Source organism: Sminthopsis crassicaudata, chromosome 1, assembly GCF_048593235.1.
Source record: "Sminthopsis crassicaudata isolate SCR6 chromosome 1, ASM4859323v1, whole genome shotgun sequence".
In the NCBI taxonomy this organism is placed as follows: domain Eukaryota; kingdom Metazoa; phylum Chordata; class Mammalia; order Dasyuromorphia; family Dasyuridae; genus Sminthopsis; species Sminthopsis crassicaudata.
Window position 1 is genome coordinate 572,367,151 of NC_133617.1, and position 21,874 is coordinate 572,389,024.

General features: G+C 33.3%; 1 protein-coding gene across 10 annotated transcripts in view; it reads right to left on the reverse strand.

Annotated features, from left to right (window-relative positions):
* XRCC4 (X-ray repair cross complementing 4) overlaps positions 1-21,874 on the reverse strand; it is a 365,806-nt gene that overhangs the window by 140,501 nt on the left and 203,431 nt on the right. For 9 of the 10 annotated variants that reach the window (XM_074282159.1, XM_074282151.1, XM_074282154.1 and 6 more), the window contains 2 exons: positions 15,996-16,148; positions 14,716-14,822 (listed from right to left, as the gene is read on the reverse strand). In XM_074282159.1, coding sequence (XP_074138260.1) covers positions 14,716-14,822; positions 15,996-16,148 — 260 coding nt within the window. The remainder of the gene's footprint in view (positions 1-14,715; positions 14,823-15,995; positions 16,149-21,874) is intronic. The other variant, XM_074282158.1, reaches the window with a different exon arrangement.

A 21,874-nucleotide genomic window follows, 5' to 3' on the forward strand; every position in this document is an offset into this window, starting at 1 on the left:
ATTTGCTCCATACCACAAGCAGGGGAGTAGGTACTGTTCTTAGAGAACATGAAACATATAAAATCACAGAGAAAAATTTAGAGAAAATTGAAACAATGGGTAATTAAATGATTTTCCTAGGATCACACAGCTTGTAAGTATTTGAAGTGGAATTTGAATTCAGATCTTCCTGAACATTCCACCCACTTTGCTAGATGCTGAAGTGGATGGAGTTCTAGTTTAGAATCAGAACACTCATACTCTTGCATTCAACTCTGGCTTCAGTCACCTGTGTAATCCTGAGCAAGTCATTTAACCGTTTGCCTTAGTTACTCATGTGTAAAATGAGTTAGAAAAGGAAATGGTACTCTAGTATCTCTGCCAAGAAAACCCCAAATAGGTTCATGAAGAGTAGGGCATGACTAAAAGAACAACAAGAAGTCTCTAAAAGGCACTCCATTCAATTTTGGACAGCTCTCACTATTGTAAAGTTCCACATTATACTAAGCAATGTAATCTGCTAACTGGATTTAGATGATTCAAGAAGGGAAAGTAATGCTATCAACTTTATACATTTCTGCCTCACTTAAATTCAATTAATGATCAAATCAAGACATTACCTGTGATATCATTAATTGTCTTCAAAAACAAAGAATCAACAACAACAACAACAAAATTCTGCCCTCCAAATCTTCATAAAGTAAGAATGACTCCTTTTTTCACATGACAAATCTTTAGCTATATGTAGCTACTTGTAGCTTCTGAAATGTTTTCTTTTCCCCCCAGTTTTTTGAAAAACTGTTTACATATTTTCTAAAATCTTTATTCTTTTCTCTGTGGTTTTCAAAAATTGAGACAAAATGTTACAGAATCAAGTTTTCAAGTTCATTTAGTACCCTGGAAAGTCATCCTTCTGGATTCAAATTTATTTATAATAACTGGGATTAACTTGTTATCGTTTTTTGCCTGTCAAGGTCTCTAATTCTCTTCTAATTCTCGTTCAAAATATTTGGGCTTAAAAAATTGTCTTTTGATGGAGAATAGACCAAAATATTAGTCATTTCTTTTAGTTCTCCAATAGAGGTGTATCTCTTATAGAATATTTATTCTAATCTGTATGATAGCTTTTAGTTTATATGATACAGGTTTAGGGAAACCTGGAAGGCACTATGAAAGTTAGCTACCTGAATGAATCTTTTCATTTTTATAAACTGACAAAGGTTAAGCAACTTGTCCAAGATCACACAAGCACTATAGTATTAGAAATAGTATTAGAACTCAAGCTTTGGGGTAACAATTTGTGTGCCCTTTCTGCTTTTGGTGTCTTACTTTCCATAATTAATTATAAATTTCTTGAAGGTATAAACTATACGTTGTTCATTTTTGTCTTTCCCCACAAAACATAGAAGTTGGCAGGGATGCAACAAATATTTCTTGAACTGGATTGATATCTTGCAAAAAATTAGTCTATCACTAGAATATACATAATTCAAGTTGTTTTTCGAGGCTGGTTGTTTCTGTTGTTCAGTCATTTTTCGGCTGTCTGATTTTTCATGACCCCATTTGAAGTTTTCTTGACAATGACACTGGGGTGATTTGCCATTTCCTTCTCAGGCTCATTTTACAGATGAGGAAACTGAGGCAAATAGGGGCAGGCAACTTGTCCCGGGTGACACAGCTAGGAAGTGTTTGAGGTCAGATTTAAATTAATGAAATTGAGTCTTCCTCACTCTAGGCCCAGCATTCTATTTGTTCCACCCAGCTAATCCTCCAGGTTAGAGACGAATTTTTAAATTTCAGGTTTTTGCTTCAGTTTCTAGTTTTTTTTGTTTTTGTGTTTATTTATTATTATTATTATTATTGTTCCAAAAAATATAACAACATAACCATTCAGACAAGATGAATTATTCAAGAATGCAACTTTTTAAACTGTGGGTCATGACTCCAGATAACATCTCATAACTAAATATGGAGATTATGAAATTATGATTTATCATGAGTAAATGTTTGATTTGTATCCCTGTTTTATATACCTATTGTCATATAAAAATTTCTTGGGCAAAAAGGGATAGAAAGTAGAAAAACTTGAGGAACCTTGATTTAGATATGTATAGCTATCAGCAGTGAATATTATCCCCATAATGAATATATGCCTATGGTAAACAGAAAAGATTTTTGAAATTTTACATTTTGTCATGTTTCTCAGACCTCCTTTGTCCTTTTGACTTTGCCAAACATAAACTACTTAAATTTAGAAAAGGAGTGCCAGATCTGTATGTAGTCAAGACTCAACTCTGCTCCTAATTGTGTGCCTACTTTCAATTTATTTTACCTGGCTGAACCTCATATATAAAATAGTAATACCTACCAGGCTATTATAAGGAACAACAAAAAAAAGTGGAAATACTTTCTATTAAATTGAAGAAGCATTTATTGAGTACCTAATATATGCAAGATACTGTGCTAGGTGCTAGAGACTACAAAGCCAAATACAAAATAGACCCTTTAAAAGGGAATTTAAACTCTACTAGAAGAGAAGGAACATATACACCAAAAAGGAAACAGAAAATAGATCAGAAATAAATACAAAGTAATTTTGAGAAATGGAGGGGCCATCTATTCTAAACAAGTTCTAAAGTGTTAATTATCACCATATGCAGAAATTATTATAATTTCTTTCAATAAACTTTCCAACTTTACTCTGAGCCTAAGTAATCAATAGGTGTTAGCCCTTTAATCTAAGAAACAAGACTGATTAAAGCAACTTAAAATTTATGATGCCTAAATTTATGAAGTACTATTCTCCTATAAGAGAAAGTCAAGGTAGTAAAAAAAAATAAATGTTAACCCACATAATTGTTTCCAATTTTTTAGAGAAAACTGACGATTTATACTGATACATTTTTCAAGATTTTGATTAGTCTCTATAGTTATGAACAATGTGTCATAATAATTACTTGTGGATAATCAATTAAGGATAAATTTTCAAATAGTATCCTATCAAAAGTCTCATGTAAAAAGAGATTAGATTTTCTTCAAAGTAGCATGCTGTTATTTTAAAATTAAGATGTATTTCTTGGTTCTTAATGGATACCTTTTTAGATATAATATTCAGAGAGAAAAAAAAAAAAATTTCTCCAATACTATCATTATTCATATTCAGAAATAATGGCCCATCAGGGGAGACAGAGAGAGAGGCCCAAACAGTCACACTTTCTAAAATTACGCAATAATAATGAAGAACCACAGATAGCTTTTCAATTGCTGTCAGACACATGGTCATTACAGAGATAGCCAAAAGCTTAACAAGCTTTTTTTTTTTTCCTGGATGAGTTTGGGAGGTTGAACATAACTATCCTTATTCAGACATTTCAGAAAAACCAAAATGAATTTTGGAGGCACATTAGCACCAACAAAGTGCTAAGCTATTATAGAAACAGCATAAGTCATAATAATGGCAGTGGCAGTGGCAGTAGCAGTAGCAGTAGCAGCTGGCATTAGTACAGAAATTTAAGGTTTGCAAAATACTTTAGATATATTAACTGATTTTAATCTCTCAACAATCCAGAAGGTAGGTGCTATTATTATCATCTATATTTTACAGATGAAGTGATTTGCCCCATTAGAATCACACAGCTCTAAGTGTCTGAAGAAGAATTCTAACTTGGTTCTTCCCAACTCTAAACCTTAATTTCTATCTCCTTACCACCTCACTGCCCAAAGTTGGAACACAAATTACATGATTCCATTGAATATAGAATAAAAAATGCAGATATAGTTTTGATGCAAGGAAAAATTGCTCACTAATTAAGTTGTGGAACTTAAAAGTGAAACGGGCTACCTTGAGAGGTGGCAGGTTCCTCCTCACATTAAGTTTTCCAATAATATCTGTATAATCACTAAGTGAATTGTTTAAAGAATTCTTGTGCAGCTAAATAGATATACCCTCTGAGGTGTCGTCCAACTCAGAGAAACCATGGACCCTAAGTTGAGTCTTAATAGTGTCAACTCCTAGCAGGGTTTTAATGGCAGAAGCAAGAGAGATTTTTAGGAACTACCTTAACACAGCAAATGGAAGGGTATGGAACTGATCCTTGTCATTCCAGAAGGCAAGGTGGTACATGTGTAGAGAGGAGCTCCCTAGAATAAGTATGGCTTTTATAGACTATCTGAAATTAAAATCCAATGAAAACTCTAAAAGGTCCAAAGATATTCAAGTATTCCCCGTGCAAAAAGGACATTTAATAGACACTTGTATCCCCTCTAACAGTCCTCAGTGGCAAACTGCTGAAGCTCATAGCACCTGTTTCAGAAAAAATAAAAATGTAGTCATCACCAGTGAGGTTATTGACAATTTCCAGGTTCCAAGTCTAGAGTATATTCATTTTTAGAAGCTAAGATCTTATATTGTAATTTAAAGGCTCTGTATGCTATTCTGCAAAATTTTGCAGAAACAGTACTTTACAATAACAAAAGTGTTATCTTTCCATTAATTTCCTTCCACATTACCTTCAGAAAAAGGAGAAAATGTCATAACCCTAATTTTAGTCAGTGTAAAGAAGGTTGATCCAGGTTGCAGTGGTGTCAAACTCAAATAGAAAAAGAAGGCAGCATCTTGTCTTAGAAAATCACAAATTGACATTTTTATTGTATTGTATTTTTATTTATTATTAAACAAATTATAACCTAATTAGATTTTAACTTAGCTCTAGTTCTCTCAGGAGTTTTGGAGGCCTGCCAGCAGCTAGATTAACAATCTAGTGTACCGGAAAGACCACTTAGCTATAGAGTGTGTGGATATACACTAGTGAAATTAAATCATGTTGATCTATGTCTACCAATTTATAATCTTAGTCCTTTGGTCCTTATTTCAAATAGGTCTTAATAAAATGCATTCCTTTTGCTTGTTATTCAGATTAATTACTTGGGTGCTCTTCATTGAATTTACAAATGTTTAGATCTTAAAATTTTCAGTTATTATAGCAATCAATCAAGTGTTTATTAAGCACTATTATGTACTAGCTGCTAGGGATATAAATACAATTAAAGAAAGAATTCCTTCTCAAAAATAAATCATCCTAATAGAGGAGACAATAAGCGTAGATATAACCATATAAAGAATAAACATTAAGAAAAGAATAAAGTTAAAAACATAGAAAGTAGAGGGGTGAAGCCAAGATGGCGGAGAAGATACACGCGAATTTGTAAGGTCCCTTCTTCCCTCATTACCAATTAGTTAAATCAGCCTCAGAAATAATGCAGGACTGATAAAAACCACAAGGATTGGAAGCACTACTTACCAGATGAAGAGAATCTGGAATTTCAACAGAAAAGGTCGGTTCCAAGGGGAGGAAAAAAAAAAAGACCAGCACAGACGGTTAGGTGCTAGCACACTGGGCCGATTGGGCTGGGGAGAACTCTGAGATCAGAGAAGCCACTGAGATAGAAGAATCTGGCACAGGCTGTTAGCTCTTCTCTGCTTATAAAACAGCAGTTCAGAAGAGAAATCAAGCCACTTTGAAATATAAAGCCAGATCCTAGATCCACCCCAATCCGGAAGTGACCTAGTAGATCTCAGCATGGCTGTGCAGACGCCTTCTGCTGCCCGGGGCTTCTCCTTGGGGTAGTTGAGAGCCTGAACAGCTGGGACACAGCCTGAGGCAGCCTCTAATCCACATAGTTCGGGACTCAGCCTGAGGCAGTTGAATTCTAGCAGCAGTGGAATTCCCAGAGAAGTGGAACTCTCAGAGAAGCGGGACCTTTGAAGTAGGGACTGTGGTTTCCGGGAAGACACTTCCGGTTTGAGTGCAGGGGCTTTTCACGTCAGCTGCTGATATCCACGCCCCACGGGAAGCATTGGCTGGGGTTTTTGACGTTTTCACTGTTCATCCTTAAAACTCAGGGCAGTCACTAGGCCACACAGCAGTGTCCTTCACTGGGCACTCCTCACAGAGCAGCCGTACTAATCACCTCTGAGGCATTTCCAGGGAGGGAGGAGGAGAACTCTCTCCCAGAGCTCTCTCTTAGGCAACCTCCAGTCTGGGAGGAAGCTGGTAAATAATTAAACTTCTTACCCCAAGGGTAAACCCCAACAGATTTTTAACAATGAGTAAAAAACTGAAGAGAATTATTGACACTTTCTACACAGAGAAAGAGCAGGTATCCAACCCTGAAGAAGCTAACAACAGAGAGTCTGCAGATAACACTCTAAAGAGGAATGATATCTGCCCACCATCACATAACTCTGTACTAGAAGAGACTATTAAAAAGTTAAGAGAGTTTGAAGAAAAATGGGCAAAGGAGAGAGAAGCTATGATAGAGAATAACGTTCTGAAATTTGAGTTGGAAAAAATAAAGAATTCACAGGAGGTGCAGGGAAACAAAATTTGTGAATTAGAAAAGGTTAAAAAATCACAGGAAAGTAGGATTTCTGAATTGGAAAAAGAAAATAACTCACTTAAAAAAATTAGTGAAATGGAAAAAACTTCAACAGAGCAAAATAATTCATTTAAAAACTCAATTGGGCATATACAAAAAGGACTAAAAAATGTGAATGAAGAAAATAACTCATTAAAAATCAGGACTGAACAAATAGAAATGAATGATTCATTGAGAAGCCAAGAATCAGTCAAACAAAACAAAACAAAAAAAAAAAAAAAAAAAAAAAAAAGAAAAGAAAAGCTGGAGAATAACGTCAAATACTTACTAGGAAAATCAATAGGCCTGGAAAATAGATCTAGGAGAGATAATCTGAGGATCATTGGACTTCCTGAAAACTATGATCAAAAAGAGCCTAGATTCTATTTTACAGGAAATCATCAAAGAGGACTGTCCAGAGATAAGAGAAACAGAAGGGAAAATAGATGTTGAAAGAATTCAGCGAACACCTTCTGAAAAAGACCCTAAAAAAAGAACTCCATGGAACATTGTGGCTAAGCTGCAGAACTACCATAAAAAGGAAGAAATATTGCAAGCAGTGAGGAAAAAACAATTCAAATATCAAGGGGCCACAAAAAGGGTCACTCAAGATCTGGCTGCCTCCACATTAAAGGATCGAAAGGCCTGGAACCTGATATCCCAAAAGGCAAAAGAACAAGGATTGTAACCAAGAATAAACTACCCAGCTAAGTTTAGCATTTTCTTCCATGGAAGAAGATGGTCATTTAATGAAACAGATGAATTCCATTTGTTTCTAAGAAAAAAAACAGACTTAAACAAAAAATTTGATCTACATCCACAAAACTGAAGAGAAGCAGAAAAAGATAAAAAGAACTCTTTGAGAACTGTATCACTGTTGTGGATATATAGAAAGTCTGCATGGATAATTTGATTTTACTGATATAATATTAAAAAAAAAGGGAAGTAGTAAAGAGAAGGGGATAGTATCAGAAAAAGGGGAAGGAAAGATAAAAATAGGGAAACTATAACCCAGGAAAAGGCATAGAAAATCTACCACATCTGAGGGAATTTAGAGAGGGGGAGAAACATTGTGTGAATCTTACTCTCATCAGGGTAGGCTCAAAGAGTAAATAATTGACATATTTGTTTTTCTCACCTCATAAAAAGGGGGGAGAAGAAAAGGGAAAAAAAAAAGGAGAATAAGGGAAGGGTACAAGAAAGGGGAAGGGACTTAAAAGGAGGGGGGAGGGTTACTAAAAAGGGAGGGCTATGCGTCACAAGTGGAGTCTATAAATTAAATATTGGGGAAGAGGTTCAGGGGGGGTCAAAGGGGAAAAAAAGCATAATCTGGGGATAATATGATGGTAGGAAATACAGAATTAGTAATTTTAACTGTAAATGTGAATGGGATGAACTCTCTCATTAAATGGAGGCAGATAGCAGACTGGATCAAAATTCAGAACCCTACAGTATGTTGTTTACAGGAAACACACTTAAAGCAGGGAGATACATACAGAGTAAAGGTAAAAGGTTAGAGCAGAATCTATTATGCTTCAGATAAAGCCAAAAAAGCAGGGGTTGCCATCCTTATCTCAGATCAAGCAAAAGCAAAAATTGATCTAATTAAAAGAGATAAGGAAGGAAACTATATCCTGCTAAAAGGTAGCATAGACAATGAAGCCACATCAATACTAAACATATATGCACCAAGTGGTATAGCATCTAACTTCCTAAAGGAAAAGTTAAGAGAGTTGCAAGAAGAAATAGACAGCAAAACTATAATAGTGGGAGATCTCAACCTTGCACTCTCAGAATTAGACAAATCAAACCACAAAACAAATAAGAAAGAAATTAAAAAGAAAAATAGAACATTAGAAAAGCTGGGTATGATAGACCTTTGGAGAAAACTGAATGGTGATAGAAAGGAGTATATTTTCTTCTCAGCAGTTCATGGAACCTATACAAAAATTGACCATATATTAGGATATAAAGATCTCAAAATTAAATGCAGGAAGGCAGAAATAGTAAATGCCTTCTTCTCAGATCACAATGCAATAAAAACTACATTCAATAAGAAGTTAGGGGTAAATAGACCAAAAAGTAATTGGAAACTGAATAATCTCATCTTAAAATATGACTGGGTAAAACAGCAAATTATAGAAACAATAATTTCACCCAAATAATGACAACAATGAGACATCATACCAAAATTTGTGGGATGCAGCTAAAGCAGTGATAAGGGGAAATTTTATATCTTTAGAGGCTTATTTGAACAAAATAGAGAAAGAGAAGATTAATGAATTGAGCCTGCAACTTAAAAAGCTAGAAAAAGACCAAATTAAAAACCCCCAACCAAAAACTAAACTTGAAATACTAAAATTAAAAGGAGAAATCAATAATATTGAAAGTAATTTTTTAAAAAAAACTATTGAATTAATAAATAAAACCAAGAGTTGATTTTATGAAAAAGCCAATAAAATAGATAAACCTTTGGCAAATCTGATCAAAAAAAAGGAAAGAGGAAAATCAAATTGTTAGTCTTACAAATGAAAAGGAGGATCTTTCTACCAATGAAGAGGAAATTAGAGAAATAATAAAGAGTTACTTTGCCCAACTTTATGCCAATAAATTTGATAACTTAAGTGAAATGGATGAATACCTCCAAAAATATAGGCTTCCTAGAGTAACAGAGGAGGAGATAAATTGCTTAAATAGTCCCGTTTCAGAAAAAGAAATAGAACAAGCTATTAATCAACTCCCCAGGAAAAAATCCTCAGGACCAGATGGATTTACATGTGAATTCTACCAAACATTTAAAGAACCTTTAGCTCCAATGCTATATAAGCTATTTGAAAAAATAGAGATGGAGTCCTACCAAACTCCTTTTATGACACAGACATGGTACTGATACCTAAACCAGGTAGATGGAAATCTGAGAAAGAAAACTATAGACCAATTTCCTTAATAAATATTGATGCTAAAATTTAAATAAGATATTAGCAAAAAGACTTCAGAAAATCATCCCCAGGATAATAAACTATGACCAAGTGGGATTTATACCAGGAATGCAGGGCTGGTTTAATATTAGGAAAACTATTAGTATAATTGACCATATTAATAATCAAATTAATAAAAACCATATGATCATCTCAATAGATGCAGAAAAAACATTTGATAAAATCCAACATCCATTCCTACTAAAAACGCTTGAGAGTATAGGAATAAATGGACTATTCCTTAGAATAGTCAGGAGCAGATATTTAAGACCATCAGTAAGCATAATATGTAATGGAGATAAACTGGAACCTTTCCCAGTAAGATCAGGAGTGAAACAAGGTTGTCCACTATCACCATTACTATTCAATATTGTATTAGAAATGCTAGCCTTGGCAATAAGAGTTGAGAAAGAGATTAAAGGAATAAGAGTAGGTAGTGAGGAAATCAAACTGTCACTCTTTGCAGATGATATGATGGTATACTTAGAAAGCCCCAGAGATTCTAATAAAAACTTATTAGAAATAATTCACAACTTTAGCAAAGTTGCTGGATACAAATTAAATCCACATAAATCCTCAGCATTTTTATACATCACCAACAAAATGCAACAGCAAGAGATACAAAGAGAAATTCCATTCCAAACAAATGTCGAGAATATAAAATATTTGGGAATCCATCTACCAAAGAAAAGTCAGGAATTATATGAGCAAAATTATAAAACACTTGCCACAAAAATAAAGTCAGATTTAAATAATTGGAAAGACATTCAGTGCTTGTGGATAGGCCGAGCGAATATAATAATACAATACTCCCCAAACTAATCTATTTATTTAGTGCTATACCAATCAGACTCCCAATAAACTATTTTAATGACCTAGAAAAAATAACTACAAAATTCATATGGAAGAATAAAAGATCGAGAATTTCAAGGGAATTAATGAAAAAAAAAGTCAGACGAAGGTGGTCTAGGTGTACCTGATCTAAAGCTATATTATAAAGTAGCAGTCACCAAAACCATTTGGTATTGGCTAAGAAATAGACCAGTCAATCAATGGAACAGATTAGGTACAAAGGACAAAAAAGGGTACAACTATAGCAATCTAGTGTTTGACAAACCCAAAGATACCAACATTCGGGATAAAAATTCATTATTTGAAAAAAACTGTTGGGAAAACTGGAAATTAGTATGGCAGAAATTAGATATGGATCCACACTTAACACCATATACCAAGATAAGATCAAAATGGGTCCATGATTTAGGCATAAAGAATGAGATCATAAATAGATTAGAGGAACAGAGGATAGTCTACCTCTCAGACCTGTGGAGGAGGAAGGAATTTATGACCAAAGGAGAACTAGAGATCATTATTGATCACAAAATAGAAGATTTTGTTTACATCAAACTAAAAAGTTTCTGTACAAACAATACTAATGCAAACAAGATTAGAATGGAAGTAACAAATTGGGAAAATATTTTTACAGTTAAAGGTTCTGATAAAGGTCTCATTTCCAAAATATATAGAGAATTGATCCTGATTTATAAGAAATCAAACCATTCTCCAATTGATAAATGGTCAAAGGATATAAACAGACAATTCTTAGATGATGAAATTGAAACTATATCCACTCATATGAAAGAGTGTTCCAAATCACTATTGATCAGAGAAATGCAAATTAAGACAATTCTGAGATACCACTACACACCTGTCAGATTGGCTAAGATGACAGGAACAAATAATGATGAATGTTGGAGGGGATGTGGGAAAACTGGGACACTAATACATTGTTGGTGGAGTTGTGAAAGAATCCAGCCATTCTGGAGAGCAATCTGGAACTATGCCCAAAAAGTTATCAAATTGTGCATACCCTTTGATCCAGCACTGCTACTACTTGGCTTATATCCCAAAGAAATACTAAAGAGGGGAAAGGGACCTGTATGTGCCAAAATATTTGTGGCAGCTCTTTTTGTAGTAGCTAGAAACTGGAAGATGAATGGATGTCCATCAATTGGAGAATGGTTGGGTAAATTATGGTATACGAACGTTATGGAATATTATTGCTCTGTAAGAAATGACCAACAGGATGAATACAGAGAGGTTTGGAGAGACTTACATCAACTGATGCTGAGTGAAATGAGCAGAACCAGAAGATCACTATACACTTCAACAACAATACTGTACTAAGATATATTCTGATGGAAGTAGATATCTTCAACATAAAGAAGATCCAACTCACTTTCAGTTGATCAATGATGGACAGAAACAACTACACCCAGAGAAGGAACACTGGGAATTGAATGTAAACTGTTAGAACTACTGTCTATCTACCCAGGTTACTTACACCTTCGGAATCTAATACTTAAAGTGCAACAAGAAAATTGGATTTACACACACATATTGTATCTTGATTATATTGTAACACATGTAAAATGTATGGGATTGCCTGTCATCTAAGGGAGGGAGTAGAGGGAGGAAGGGGAAAATTTGGAAAAATGAATACAAGGGATAATGTTATAAAAAAATTACTCATGCATATATACTGTCAAAAATTTTATAATTATAAAATTAATATATAAAAAAACATAGAAAGTAAAAGCAAGGAAGTCTGAAAGAAGGCAGCAGAAGTTAGAAGGTATTAAGAAAACCTTTTTGTAGAACATGGTACTTAAGCTGCATTTGGAAGGAAGAGAGGGTTTTAAGAAAGAAGCAGAGAGGAGGGAGATCATTCCAAGACTGGGCTAGGTAAGAGCAGCAAAAGGCAAGGGCAGAGTATTATGTGCGAAAAAGAGAGAGAGAATTTTGGGTGAATCACAGAGTGTGGAAGGGGAAGCAATTGGGACTTCCATTTCTTGGGAAAAGCAAACAATTTTTTTTAATTTTTATTTCTGATTTTATTATAAAATGATAAAAACATTTTTGTATATAAATAGGTTCATTATTCTTAAGTTAACAAAAAAGTACATCTCATTATTGTTAAAAGATAAAGGAACAAAAAATAATTTGCTCATAAAGAAAGAGGTTGCCTAGCAATTTATTGCAAATTATTCTTGCCTTTCTTTGGTTCCACAGATAAAAGGAAATGAAAGGTTTTCTTGAATGGGAGCTCCAGATTCAGAAAGTGACCCTGGGCAAATCATTTAACCTCTCTCATTATCCAGGAAAGGGATAATAGCACATATTTAACTCAGGAGGATATTTGGGGATTTTAATAATTAATCTAAAGCACTTTACATAGTAAGCATTGCTTTTAGGTTGCACAAGTCTAAAATGAAGAATGATTTACACAAAGACAGAATGAATACATTAAGTTCTCTCTTCTCCCCTCTCCTGTCATTTTCTTTCCCCTTTAATTCCCTTCCCTCTCAGTTTTTTGCTCTTTTCTCTCCTCTCCTTTCTTCTCTCCACTGTACTTCCTAACTGTGAAGGAAAATAAAAAAACCCAAAGTAACTTACAGTCTATATGAAAGATTCAAATATTAGCTAGTCACTTAAAGACAAATTCTGTCTATTCAAAAAAAATGTTCATCTTTATTTACTAAACTGAAAAAGGACCTACTTTGTATTTTGTAAAAATCTATTTTTAAACCAAGTTCAAGCATTTTGTATCTGTGTTTCATTTCTTCTTGGCAAACTTCACCTTCCTAATTTTTTATATAAAAACCAGAAGGAAAGGACAATTAAATGTCTAATAAAAATGCTCCTAATTTTTTTACATTAAAAAATTCTTGCAGAACAGCATTCTGATAAGTTAAATGTAAATATATTAGCATTAGAGAACTATGGATCAAATTTATGTCCTGAAAGAGATTTGAGTTTAAAAAAAAAAAAAAAAGCAACAGCATTATAGAGCACAATAAAATATGCTTCTTAAATTAAACATTGTGGAAAACTCTGAAAAGTTTTGCCAAATTTAAAGTTGAGTTTACAAGAGTCACTTTTTAAAATAAACTGTCTGCATAAATAAAAGAGCCTAATTCTATTGCCCTTATATATACCTGTATATTTCCTTTTCAAGAAAAATTTCCATTGACTTCGGGGAGAGATGCTATGTTCTTTTTTTTTTTTTTTTTTTGGAGGCTGGGGTTAAGTGACTTGCCCAGGGTCACACAGCTAGGAAGTGTTAAGTGTCTGAGTTCAGATTTGAACTCAGATCCTCCTGAATTCAAGGCTGGTGCTCTATCCACTGCACCACCTAGCTGCCCCGAGATATTATATTCTTAAGATAGAATGAGAGTCAGACCTATTGCATTAAACCAGTGTTCTGAAGGTTTAAATGGAAAGAAACACAAATTGTTTTTCTTAGAGAGATTTTTATTACATTTGGTCATAAAAGATTTTGCATATAAATGAGGTACCAGTATAAAATATGCACAACCTGTACCATAAAATGCAAAAAAATTTAATTCCTGTGAAGTATTTGGAGAAAATTTGGGGGGGGGGGTGTAATGCAGAATCTAATGTATACCCTATTAATGCACACTACTTCATCTTGGATTCAAGTTGATTAATCAAGAATTTATTTGATTTCTTTTACATATTTGAAGCTATATCATATGGTTCTATGATGACTAGAGATTTTTCCCAAAATTTCAAGTTATCCAAACTGGCCCAAGATGATCTCAGATCTCCAAAAGTACTGGGGACTTGAGCTTTAGTAAGATAGCAGTAACATGTAACAACCTCACTTACATGAAGGAGGTCTACTCAAGGGAGTTTCATGGCTAGTAAGAAACAAAGTCAGGTGACTCAAACTCAGGTCCTTAGAAACCCCACATCTAGAGTTTTTCCCAATGGAGCTATAGTTTATGTCTTTTGACTGGTCAACAATATGCTTATGTGGGCTCAAATTTGTTTATTTTATTCTACTTGTGGGTTAGTGTTCATTTCAGGTAATTTTTTTTTCCCAGTTAAGAAGTACTAATTTATTCTTAAAACATAGAACTTCCAATTCTAACTTAAACACTTATTTTCAATCATCAAGTTTTTTTTTCCTTGTTTAATATACTAATGTTAATACTAATGTTAATAGATATAGGGACTGGGTGCATGGTTTTTCTAATGTACTCCCCGATTGAGGAAGTCCTACTAAAGTAGATCAGCATCTTCTCTGCAACTTGCAAATCAGCATATAATTTTGTAATTTAGAGTCTTCAAGAGCTGCTCAGAGTCCTAAGAGGTTAAATGTCACTCAAGGTCAAGCAGCAAAAATGTGTCAGATGGAGAACTTGAACCTAGGCCTGCTGGGCCTTAAGGCCAATTTTCCTTGCACTATAATAAGATGTATCTACAATGCTTATTAGACAATAATCAATCCAAAAAGTTAAATAAATTTTGTTCTTACCTGGAACTGCTTTAGAAGGAACAGGTAAATTTTCACTTTCCTCATCAGTACTTTCATCATAGGCTGCCTCTCTTTTCTTTTGGCTTTGGGTATCATCTACAGATTCCCTAGGAACAAAGAAAGAGGCATTGAAATTCATTCACCTAACTACCCTGAGTTAGAATTTTTAAAACAACAGAATTGTTACATATATTTTATATTGAAAGCTTCAGAAAAGATCTCAGGAACATAATTCAGATTAGACAAACACATAAACCAATTTTATAGTCATATATGTACATTAGATAATGCAATTTTATGGGGAAAAAAGGGGAAATCAATATTAATTCCATTAAGATGAAGCTTCTCCATGAAAATAAAGCATACAAAAAAAGTGGTTTGATGCTATTCTGCCATTATTCTCTATAAATAATTCTTTAATCCATTTCTCATTGGCTATTATACTAGGTCAATATGCCAAAACTTGACACCTATTAAAGAGATTTTGCCACCTAATGAAAAAGTCATATGTATTTATTATTGTTTTTAAAATATTATGTTATTTACAAAGGGAAATACTAATATTCACATTAAAAACATTTTTAAAGGAAGCAGGTCTTTTGTATAAGAGTGAAATAGATGAACAGCTCAAGTGATGCAATGGTATTCATGAATCTTTTTAAAGAAATGTTTAACTGATCCTGTATTCATGAAATATTAAAAAGAAACCAAGAAAAGCCTCCAGTACATTGGTTTGAGCTTCTACAGAGGATTCCCTTTAACATGAACATGGGGGGAATATGTTCCCTAGAATGCAAAAAGAAACTGGACTCATGGTTTAAAAAAAAATACATACAACTCAAAAACTTGAAGATGAACAGAAACTAAGCATAAAAAACTCAGCTTGAAAAAGTTATTTTTTTGCTTGAAAACAACATAAATAATGTGATAATATTCATAGAAGAAGAGATAAGAAAAAAAGTAGTATGCTAATTAACCACATCTTAGAATATTTCAGAAACAATATCATAAAATACTTATTTTATGAGTGAAGTGGCAATAATTAGTTGCCTCCATTTTATCAGTGTCCATTTTAGATAGACATGGAAAAACCAAAGTAAAGTCAAGAACAAAATCCCTGCTTCTGAAATCCTAGTCTAAAACTGTAACACTTACTAGATTGAGGCTATGAACATTATATTATTGAAAGGTTAAGAAGACTAACAAGTTTGAATAAATATAATTTAAATGTACACATTTGTCATCTAGTAATGGAATATCCAATTATAAATATCAAATACCTTTCATCTTGTATATCCTTTTCTGGTTGTTGGGCTTGTTTTAACAATTTATGTAAGCTTCTAATCTTTGCTTTCTTCTCATTCAGAACCAGAACAAAACGCTTATAAAGGTCTGCCTCCAGATTTTCTTTAGCAGTCACACACTCTTCAAGACTAAAATTTAAAATCATAATTAAATTCTTTCTTATTGGTCTTCTAATTTGAATAGTTTGATGAAAAATATATTAGAAACAAATATCAAAATCATCCTCTAATGCTCATTGTTTTTTTAAATAGCTTTTTATTTACAAGATATATGGATAAGTAATTTTTCAGCAAAACCTTCTGCTCCAACTTTTCCCCTTCTCTCCCCACCCCCTCCCCCAGATGGCAGGTAGACCAATACACATTAAATATGTTAAAGTATATGTTAAATACAATATGTATACATATCTATACAGTTACTTTGCTGCACAAGAAGAATCGGACTTTGAAATAATGTAAAATTAACCTGAGAAGGAAATAAAAAATGCAAATGAACAAAAACAGAGTGAACTATATAGTGATTCACACTCATTTCCCAGAGTTCTTTCGCTGGGTGTAGCTGATTCTATTCATTTAATGAACAAATGGAATTGATTTTATTCTCCTCATTGTTGAAGACAGCCCCGTCCATCAGAATTGATCATCATATAGTATTGTTGTTGCCGTGTATAATGACCTCCTGGTCCTGCTCATTTCATTCAGCATCAGTTCATGTAAGTCTCTCCAGCCCTTTCTGAAATCCTCCTGCTGGTCATTTTTTACAGAACAATAATATTCCATAACATTCATATACCAGAATTTATTCAGCCATTCTCCAATCGATGGACATCTATTCAATTTCCAGTTTCTGGCCACTACAAAAAGAGCTGACACAAACATTTTTGCACATGCAGGTCTCTTTCCCTTCTTTAAGATCTCTTTGGGATATAAACCCAGTATTAACACTGCTGGATCAAAGGTTATTCACAGTTTGATAACTTTTTGAGCATAATTCCAAATAATTCTCCAGAATGGCTGGATGTATTCACAATTCCACCAACAATGCATCAGTGTCCCAGTTTTCTCACAACCCCTCCAACATTCAGCATTATCTTTTCCTGTCATTCTAGCCAATTTGAGAGGTGTGTAGTGGTATCTCAGAGTTGTGTTAATTTGCATTTCTCTGATTAATAATGACTGGAGCAACTTTTCATATGGCTAGAAATAGTTTCAATTTCTTCATCTGAAAATTGTCTATTCATATCCTTTGACCATTTATCAATTGGAGAATGGCTTGATTTCTCATAAATTAGAGTCAATTTTCTATATATTTTGGAAATGAGACCTTTGTCAAAACCTTTGACTGTAAAAATGTTTTCCCAGTTTATTGTTTCCCCTTCTAATCTTGTCTGCATTCGTTTTATTTGTACAATTTGAGATAATCAAAAATTTCTATTTTATGATCAATAATTATCTCTACTTCTTCTTTGGTCACAAATTCCTTCTTCCTTCACAGGTTTGAGAGGTAAACTATCCTATGTTCCAATTTATTTATAAGCTCTTTCTTTATGCCTAGGTCAGGAACCCATTTTGACCTTATCTTGATGTATGGTGTTAAGTGTGGGTCAATGCCTAGTTTTGCTGTCTATTTCTTCTTGCAACTCTTTTAACTTCTCCTTTAGGAAGTTAGATGCTATACTACTTGGTGCATACATGTTTAGTATTGATATTGCTTCATTATCTATGCTTCCCTTTAGCAAGATATAGTTTCCTTCCTTATCTCTTTTAATTAGATCAATTTTTGCTTTTGCTTGATCTGAGATAAGGATGGCTACAAATGCTTTTTTTACTTCACCTGAAACATAATAGATTCTGCTCCGGCCTTTTACCTTTACTCTGTATGTATCACTCTGCTTTAAATGTGTTTCCTGTAAACAACATTTTGTAGGGTTCTGGCTTTTGATCCAGTCTGCTATCCACTTCCGCTTTATGGGAGAGTTCATCCCATTCACATTTATTGTTAAAATGACTAATTCTGTATTTCCTTCCAGCTTATAGATTATGTTTTCCTTTTTCTTTCCCTCTTTATCCCCTGCCCAGTATTAAACTTATGGCCACCACTTGCCTCATGCAGCTCTCCCTCTTTAGAATCCCTCCCAGCTGCTTTGAATCCCTTCCCCTTTCTTATATCTTTCCCTTATTACTCTTTTCCTTTTCCTCTCCCACTTTTTAATGAGATGAGAGAAGTTTCTCTGTAAACCAAATATGTCTATTATTTTCTCTTTGAACCAAATCTGATGAGTGTATGATTCACACAACATTCCTCCCCCTCTCTAAATTCCTTCAGATATGATAGGTTTCCTTTGCCTCTTCGTGGGATGTAATTTCCCTCTTTTTACCTCCCCTTTTCCCTTTTTCTGATACTATTATCTCCTTTGCACTTTTACTTCCCCTTTTATGTTGTATCAGTAAAATCAAATTATACATGTATTCTTTATGTATGTCCATAACAGAAATACAGTTCTCAAGAGTTCTTTTTACCTTTTTGTGCTTCTCTTGAGTCCTATAAGTTGGAGGTCAAATTTTTTGTTTAGTTCTGATTTTTTCATTAGAAACAAATGGAATTCACCTGTTTCATTAAATTTCCATCTTCTTAGCTCTGCTTAGCTGGGTAGTTTATTCTTATATGCATTCCTAGTTCTTTTATCTTTCAAAATATCAGATTCCAGGCCCTTTGATCCTTTAATGTGGAAGCAGCTAGATCTTGAGTGATCCTTATTGTGGCTTCTCAGTATTTGAATTTTTTTTTTTTGGCTGCTTGTCATATTTTTTCCTTAGTCTGGTAGTTCTGAAATTTAGTCACACTATTTCTTGGAGTTTTTAGTTAGGGTCTCTTTCAGAAGGTGTTCGATGAATTCTTTCAATCCCTATTTTGCCTTCTGATTCTATTACATCTGGGCAGTTCTCTTTGATGATTTCCTGTAAAATAGTGTCTTGGCTCTTTTTTTTCATCATAATTTTCAGGAAGTCCAACAATCCTCATATTATCTCTCCTAGATTATTTTCCAGGTCTGATGTTTTTCCAAGTAAATATGTAACATTTTTTTCTTTTTTTTTGGTTTTGCTTGACTGATTCTTGATGTCTCAATGAATCATTCATTTCTATTTGTTCAGTTCTGATTTTTAATGAGTTATTTTCTTCATTAGCTTTTTTTTTTTGTATATATCAATATGTAGTTTTCAGAGTCAATATGCATCCCACATAATTCTTGTGCACAGTTTAGTGGCCCTTATTTCTGCTTGAGTTTGACAGAATTACACGCTACTAGAACTCATTGAGGCTGAAATGAGAAAATGTAGGCTATGCATGCTATAAGTCTTAGGGCACTATATAAAATAGTAGTTACAATTATCTAGTATAAATAGGGACACAATTAATGTTAGTCATATATGTCCTTTAATGACTGTGAAAATTTTTAAATGGATTTAAATAAGCTAAAATGAATGTTGAAAGTTGCCAAATTTAGCCATTTCTTAGACTTAGTGATGGCAAAATACACAGTATTTATATAATATATATATAAAACATATAAATATATAATTATATAATATGTAATATAATTTATATAATAACATATACAATATGTAATATAATATAACATTACATAGACTATAAACTAAAAAATCCAATAAAAAGAAAACAATAGATCAAGAGTATTTATAGTTTGTTGTAAAATTAATAAACTAAATAAATCTTTGATCTTTTATTTTTTTTTAATTCAGATGTCGATACCAAGGCACATAAAATTTTCCTACTCCTTTTCTAAAGATGGTCAAATCATTTAAGAAAATATTATATTTTTAGTTCTCCAATGAACAGAGAGAGTTGATCTGGCTAAAGAAGTAGACAGTATATATGGGTATACTTGACATGTGATATACATGATAGCAATGATTTTGCTTCAATAATCCTCAAAACACTCTACCAATCTTTCATGCTTATATTGTATACTTTTTTAGCTGGCATTTATTCTGGTATTCCTATTTTAGAATTTACAAATTAAAACAATTTACATAAAACTAGTCCATATTTCTTTAAATTTATACAAATCTTCTCTGATAAGAAAAAGAATGCTATTTATATGTGTGTGTAATACATTATATATATAAAACACATCATATACATAATACAGAATCATGCTTATATAATGGTTTAAGATCTGCTAAGTACTTTGCAAATAATGAGCCTATAGATATAGATACTATAATTATAAATATAAATAAATAAATAAAATAGATAAAATAAATATACTATAAAATACAATCAATCAATCAATAATATAAAAATAAATCCTATTTATCAGATAAACTGAGCAGCTAAGGCACCACTTAAACAACTAAAAGTCCCTGTGAACACAAGTCTCCTGACTAAAATTCTCTGTATTGTGCCATGTCAACTTTCTGGCTCTTTATAGTAATCTTTATTGAAATTTGCTATTTTCAGGAAATTGATTTATCTTCTCCCCCCCCGAAAAGAAAAAAGAAAAATGTACAAATATTGGCATAATCGAAAATATGTGTCTTTATCCACTCAAAATAAATTTGTATTTCTATTTCAAAAAATATATAGAATAATACAGCAAATGTGGCATCATATTATTCTGAACAATCAACCAATTAAAGAAACTATTAGCAATATAAAAGCTAGAAGTCTGAAATTCTTTTTTTAAAATATGTATTCTTTACATAAATAGATATGAGAATTTATTTTATTCAGTTAATTTTAAAGTTAATGTTAAAGTTAATGTTAAAGAATTTTTTTGAGGAATCATTTCATAAATCATGAAATTTAGGGTTTGAGGGAAGCAAGGCTTAGTGATTAGAGTCAGGCAGGCCTTAGGACTGTGTTAGTCTGAAGAGTTCTGGGAAAGGTGAGGGCCATCTTATAATAAGAAGATCTTGGGGAGACAAATGGGCCCTTAGCAATAGGTAGGAAAGGTTTGGAGTTATGATTAGCAAGTCTTGATTGATTGTGACCAGAAGAACTTCCAGCCAATAAATTTTAAGGATTTAATAGAAAGATTTCAATTATGGCCACAATGAGGTGCAGCCCATGAAACTTGTCTTTCAAGGTGACTGACTAGAAAGGGTCAGGAGCTGAGAAGGTTATCACCAGAAAAGGCCAAGGAGAATGGCTGGGACATCTAAGTTGTGACTAATCAACTTAAGAAATGCTCTGGGTATGACTGGTGAATTTCAAATAGGGCTGTGATTAGACAGAGACCAGGTTACAGCTCATGAATCTAGTAACAGAATTAAAGCTCCTTGAGGACCAGGCTCTTAAATTTTGCTTTTATACTCTTACTTCCCAGCATAGTACCAAACAATGTTTATTGTGTGGCATTAGATTGATAAATGCCATTTATATGAAGTTGTACATTAAGCAAAGTATAGAAAAAGAAGCATATCATGCTTGAAACTAAAATAAAACTAAGGAAGAAGGGAAGAGGAGAAATGACAAAAATGTTTCTAGCCTTTGGATAAATGGAATGAGTAGACCCTGCTAGAATCAAGGAAAAGTTAACTTCTTTATGTATGCTGCATTATGGCACTGTCTTTATATTTTGAGTGCCAACTATTACCTAATACAACCTATTACAACTATTACCTAGTACAAAATCCTTGCCAAGCTTCAAGAATTATACCGCTCTAGGGAGAGGGATGGGGACTGGTGTGATCTCACTAGTAGAGGGAACTCTAAGGTGAGGAGAATCCCCTTGTGAACACAGTCTGATGTTTTCTCTGGAACTTATAATCTTAGAGAGGTGCCTGTAACACTTCTTGGAGTTCACATGGCCAATAATTGTCAGAGGCAG